We start from the raw sequence: 6,000 nt of genomic DNA, 5'->3' as shown, positions 1-6,000 counted from the left end.
ATCCTGTATAGTATTTTCTATAATATGTTATTAAAACGTCACTGTAATTCATTTATCCAGAAAAATAATGATCATATAAGTTATCGCTAACCAGATATACAATCTGTAAATTTTGTTAAACAGATGAAATGTGTCGGTTAGCAAATCTATAGTTATTTATATATTCTGTATATATATATAGTAGTATATATAAACTGATATAATATAGTAGGAAATTACTACTATTGTATACAATAATAAAACTGTATATATATATATATACTTTTAGGTATCGATTTTATCGATTCAGATTTTACCACAAAATTATTTACAATAGTAAAACAATTAAATATAGGTTTATAGTAAGATATACTGACATTTGGTATATAATAGATTTAATAAATAAATCATGACATTTGATTTATTTGATAATATAATTTTGTCTCAATTTTTGATATAAATATGGTATCTAATAATTATTCTCATTATTATTAGATGTTATTATGATTATTATGTCACGATAAAGAGTTTTTTATTTAGTCAATTAATTAATTTTAACATTTTATTTATTACTTAAGTATATAATATGGTACAAAACTAATAAATATAATGTATATCGTACTTAAATAATACAATATTAGAATATATATAATTTTTAAATAAGATAACTTAAATATTGAAAAATATATACTTATAATTAATAGTTTCTTAATTTAATTTTTAGTTTCTTTAAATTTTTTGATTAATTACATAAATAATTTAAGTATTTTTATTAAATTATATTATTTATTATTATTATATTTAACAAATATAAAACAATAATTTAAAAATTTTCTTATAATATTGTATTTTTTTATTAATTCTACAAAATTTTTATTAAATTTACTTATTTTTTTATTTACAGAAAGATTTCATTGATTTGAAAAAACTAATGTACAAAAAGTTATTTACATTAACGACAGTTAATACGGGAATAAGTGATGAATTGTAAATAAATTACTAATACATAATATTGATTGACAATTAAATATTGTTATAAACATTAACCATATAAAACATTTAATCAATTAATACTAAAATACGGTATTCTACTTAAAAATGTTAAATTATTATTATTGATAATATGATATACTATTATTTTGTAAAAAGTTTTGTACATATATTTATTTTTTAAAATTATTGTAAATTATTGTAAAAATTTTTTAAATATAAACCCGTGAGATTTAATGTGATTAATTTAAAATTTAGTAATTTTTACACACATTTTGATGTATAATTTTTTAAAAGTTAATTTATTCTCTAGAGTCTAGACTCTAGACAATATGTCTCATTAAATATTTAAAATATTAAGAATTAAAAAAATATTTGTTAAAAATTTTCTAATATTTTTGCTAATAGTACAAATATTTAGATTAAATTAACATAAATATTGAATTGAATTTGTTTCACAAAATTAAATTTTTATTAAAAAATAAAATAAATTTTTCAAAAAAATGTGATTTATACTTATTATTAAAATCATAATTTATTGTATTTATAGTTTATTATACAAAATTTTGATAATAAATTTATTTTATTGAAATATTTTAGCAATTTCTAAATAAATTAAACTATCAAAATCAATAAAACAGCAATAATACGATGATAAAATATTATAATACACTATACTATTTATGTTAATCAATAACTTCAACAATTTGTATTAAACATTAGTTTTAAACTATTTTAATACACTGTACTTGTATTGAAATGCAATTTTACTATTTACCTCTTACTATTGAGAATTACCGGTAAGTATTAAATTATTTTAATATAACATATAGTTTTTTTATATTACCGTAAGTACCGGTTATTTATAAATAAAAAAAATATTGAACGAATAAAGTAATTGAAAAATATTTTACTGAAATAAATTTATTTTGAATGTAATAATACTTGACATGGCTTAAAATGTCAGGGTTATTTTAACCATTATTGAAATATTTCTTTTATTAGTTACAAATTTATACAACAATAAAATTACAATTTATTTATTATATTTTATTTTTAAAATTTTTTTATATATGTTAGATTACATAACAACTAAAATCTCTAATAATATTTTTCAATAAATACACCATTAAATTCAGTATAAATTATGAATAATTACAATCATGATTAAAGACAAAACAGTTGCTTATCAATTGTGGGGGCAATAACTATACCAACATAATCGGCCAATTCTAGTCGGAACCGGTAGCCAATAACCTGTGGTCATCACTACTGTATATTTGATATCACTTTCAACAGTTGACAACCATTTTTTTGTTAACATCAATGAGAGTCTAAATTATTCTCTGAGTTTAAGTCGCGACATATTTTTGTAGAAGTGATGCGGAAACGGAGCGTTAATAAAGATATTTTTGCCATTTCTGCCGATACCAGACAAACAGTACTGTCGTGCGTGTAAATGCATGGGTATGTGTCGTACTTTGGACTGTCGCACTTTCAACGCCACCAACATATCGGACGTCAACTTTTGAGGCACTATTTTATCCAAATGAGAATATTTGTGGTCACCTAATATTGGACACCGCAGACCAAAGCCTAAATGAACCCGAATTTGATGTTTGACTCCAGTTTGTGGCCATACCTAACAATTCAATTATAAATTTTACTGTAATTATAGTTAATATTATTTAAAATGTAAATCACTTGATAATACCTCTAAAAGAGCCGCATTATTATTGTGTGCCATCACTTTATATTGAGTGACAGCACGTTTGGCATATTTAAATGACTTAACAGTATTTCGATACTCCTCGAGAGCCTGTGGCCTCAAAACCATTCTCTCTTTACCGTCACACTTACCCATTTCAATGGGTATATCGATGATACCCTCGAGTTGATCGGGAACTCCACGTGTTATACAATAGTATCGTTTGATAATCTTGTGTTCGGCAAACAATTTATTTAACAAATTAGCCATTGTCTGTGTTTTGGCCAATAAGAGAGCACCGGTAGTGTCTTTATCCAACCGATGAACGGTATATAACATATCGCAGCCAAGAGTTTCATATAATTCAGGCAAATATTCTGTCAAAACGGGTGTATACTTGCCTTCACACTCATGAATTGACATTCCGTAGGGTTTATTGATGGCCACAATATCTTCATCATTGAAGAGAACTGACCGAAGCAACAGTTTTACAATGTCTTCTTTGGTTAACTTTGAATAGTCAAATACCTGTCCACTTAATACACGATATCCTTAAATTTGACACAAATATTATTCAATTAGTCATACATTCATATAATATATTAACAATTATTAAAACAGTAATACCTTTTGAATCTAACTTTTCAATTCCTAAATTCATTTCTTGGCGAAAATTTTTGTTTACATCATTACTAAACCCTTTGGAATATTCAGGCATTTGTTTACCCGATTGAAGATCAGACAAATATTGAGCAGCGGTTCTAGTTTTTGGTAGATATTGAAGACTTGGTTTCACTACTTCATCCAATTTAATGTCTTTTTGTTCTTCAATCTTAGCATTTTCTAGTTCTTCTGCTATCTTCTCTTCGTTGGAAACCAGTTCTGACTTATAATCAAAGTGTTGGGTAAATAATTCAGATTTTAGCGGAGATTCAGTCAATAAACTCTTGTCGAAAGGTTCGGCTGTTATCTTGTTTTGTCGATTAAACTGATCCATATCATCGTCGCTGTCGTCAGTGGCAAAATTTTGGCGTCGATTTTGACGAATGAAATCAATTTCCTCTTTTATCTCTTCTTTGTTTTCCTTCAAATACTGATTAAAATCTTGAGTATACTTGAAGTCAATCGTCTTTTTAAACAACGGCTCGATATTAGTATTGTCCACAAAGTATTGTTTATCAATGTATGATAAATCAGATTTCGTGGTATCTTTTTCGGTGACCTCTGCGGTGTTATTGCTGTCTCTTACTAAAACCGAATCAAAATATTGGTCTTCAATGATATTATCCTCAGATTTGTCCGCTATTTCGGTTGAAATATTGTAAAACAAAATTTATAAAAAATATAATATTAAAGTAAAACTAAAGTTTTATATAAATCTAAAATAAATACATAGATTTTGACTATTAGTTTCATCGGTTGTCTTCAATTGTTTCAGTTTGTCCTCAAACTCAGCCATATTAAACCCGGCGCGAGTGTTGGTCGGGTCGTAGTGACCGTGAAATTTGGGCATATTTTGTTGGTCGAGTCTCACTCTGCCGAAAGTGGTCAACATATACTTTTGATCACTTTGTCGACTGTTACGACCAGTGGTCAAATCGCCGTACGTTTCGTATAGAGTATCGGCACTGAAGTTCGAGTCATACAAACCGGCCGAAACTCGGCTGTTGGTCTCCAAGACACCCAAATAATCAACATTACTATCGACGACAACATTTGATGTATTTTTCTTATCGGCAGAAGACGACTGTCGACGCCGTTGTCTCGACGATACACCGGTAGTGGTCAGACATCGGCGGCAACTGTTAAGTGGACTGCGATGTGCTGATAGCCATCGATAGAGCAATTGATGTCCTTTTGTCGTCAACATTGGTCTCAAAGCGGTGGACGACGACATCATCGGTCGTTCACAATATCAATGTCTTCTTCTTCTTCAGCGATTAAAACAAATGACATAAAAAAAAGTTTGTAATCAAAACATAAAACAATTCATTCAATCATTGATTCGGCAAAACATGTGATAAAAAAAATATATTGCAATCAATTGGTGTCGACGTCTGTCGTATTATATCTGAAATAAATATATCATTAGACATATAAATACCAATCATTTGCCGGTAATTATTAATATTAATAATAAAATAAATGATAATATCATCAAAAAAATATATATACAAAACGTATATAAATCTTATTTTTATACATTTTTTTTAATAACAAATAATTTTCCAATGAATCAAATTTATTGACGTAAATATTAAAATTGATTAATTTGTTGGATTATTGTGAAAAATATTATGTATTATAATATGTATACTTAAATACATTATGTATTTTTTTTAAATACAAAATTAATTATTGTATTTCAATTGATATCAATTTATTAATAACAAATAAATCAATGTATAGGTTAAAATCAAAAACATGTTTTTTTAATAATTATTTTTTTATGAAATTAAATGTTTTTACAAAGAATTATATTTCTATTTAATATTGAATTAATTTTTTTTAAATTAAATTTTATTAACCACCATATTTAAATGAAATTTTTATATTAAAAATTCATTTATTTCAAATTATAATCAAAAAATTACTAAATTATTTAGACCTCAAATATATATATACAATAAAGTATATTAGTTATTAATCACACTGTTGTTGAAAGTATTTTCTTTAAATAAAATAATGATTGAAAAACTTTTATTTATTTTGCATACATTATAACATATGATTATTTAATATATAAGAACCTCTGAAACTGGTATTTCTAGATATATAGATATTTTCGAGACTTATAATTAAACGGAAATGTTTTTAAAATATTATAATTTTCACTAATAAAGGCCCGGGAATGGGATATATGCCACAAGAGTTACCAGTGCTCTACTACCTGTACCAAAGTTGGTTTTAAATTATTTAAAATAAAATTAATACATTTATTATTATATTAGTATCAGGGTTAAGCAATGAATTTGATTTTAAGGGGGTATAAGATAGGATAAAATGAAAAGATCTCGAAAAATATTGGGGGTGTGGTATAGGGTGTGGGGTATATGTTTTATTGCATGTTTTTTAACTACAATTTTTTCACATTAATTTATTAATTATTAATGAAATTATTTCAAAATTGAGGGGGAATAAGAAATATTTCAAAAAAATATGACCCAAATTTCTGATAATTCCCATTTAAATGGGAGGAAATTTCCAGAAAATTATTAGAATTCCCGAATGTTTTTTTTAGGAGATATTTTATCTACATTTTTTAAGCTACAATTTTTTTTATTTACTCAAAAAAAGTCTAGGGATCCAAAAAAATCTTGGTC

At 25.5% G+C, this 6,000-nt stretch overlaps 1 protein-coding gene across 1 annotated transcript; it reads right to left on the bottom strand.

Moving 5' to 3' along the window:
* Nucleotides 1-2,169: 2,169 nt before the first annotated feature.
* On the bottom strand, nt 2,170-4,733 carry LOC128955136 (uncharacterized). Its single transcript, XM_054300778.1, has 4 exons — nt 4,070-4,733; nt 3,305-3,979; nt 2,684-3,228; nt 2,170-2,611 (listed from the first exon to the last, which is right to left on the bottom strand). Exons 1-4 carry the CDS (start codon nt 4,575-4,577, stop codon nt 2,309-2,311), a joined length of 2,031 nt encoding a protein of 676 aa, XP_054156753.1. The 5' UTR covers nt 4,578-4,733; the 3' UTR covers nt 2,170-2,308.
* Nucleotides 4,734-6,000: the final 1,267 nt, after the last annotated feature.

Source organism: Oppia nitens, unplaced genomic scaffold (genome assembly GCF_028296485.1).
Source record: "Oppia nitens isolate AA-2021 unplaced genomic scaffold, nextdenovo-longstitch-racon4-pilon3 scaffold2_pilon_pilon_pilon, whole genome shotgun sequence".
In the NCBI taxonomy this organism is placed as follows: domain Eukaryota; kingdom Metazoa; phylum Arthropoda; class Arachnida; order Sarcoptiformes; family Oppiidae; genus Oppia; species Oppia nitens.
This window is presented reverse-complemented; position numbering and strand designations above follow the sequence as displayed.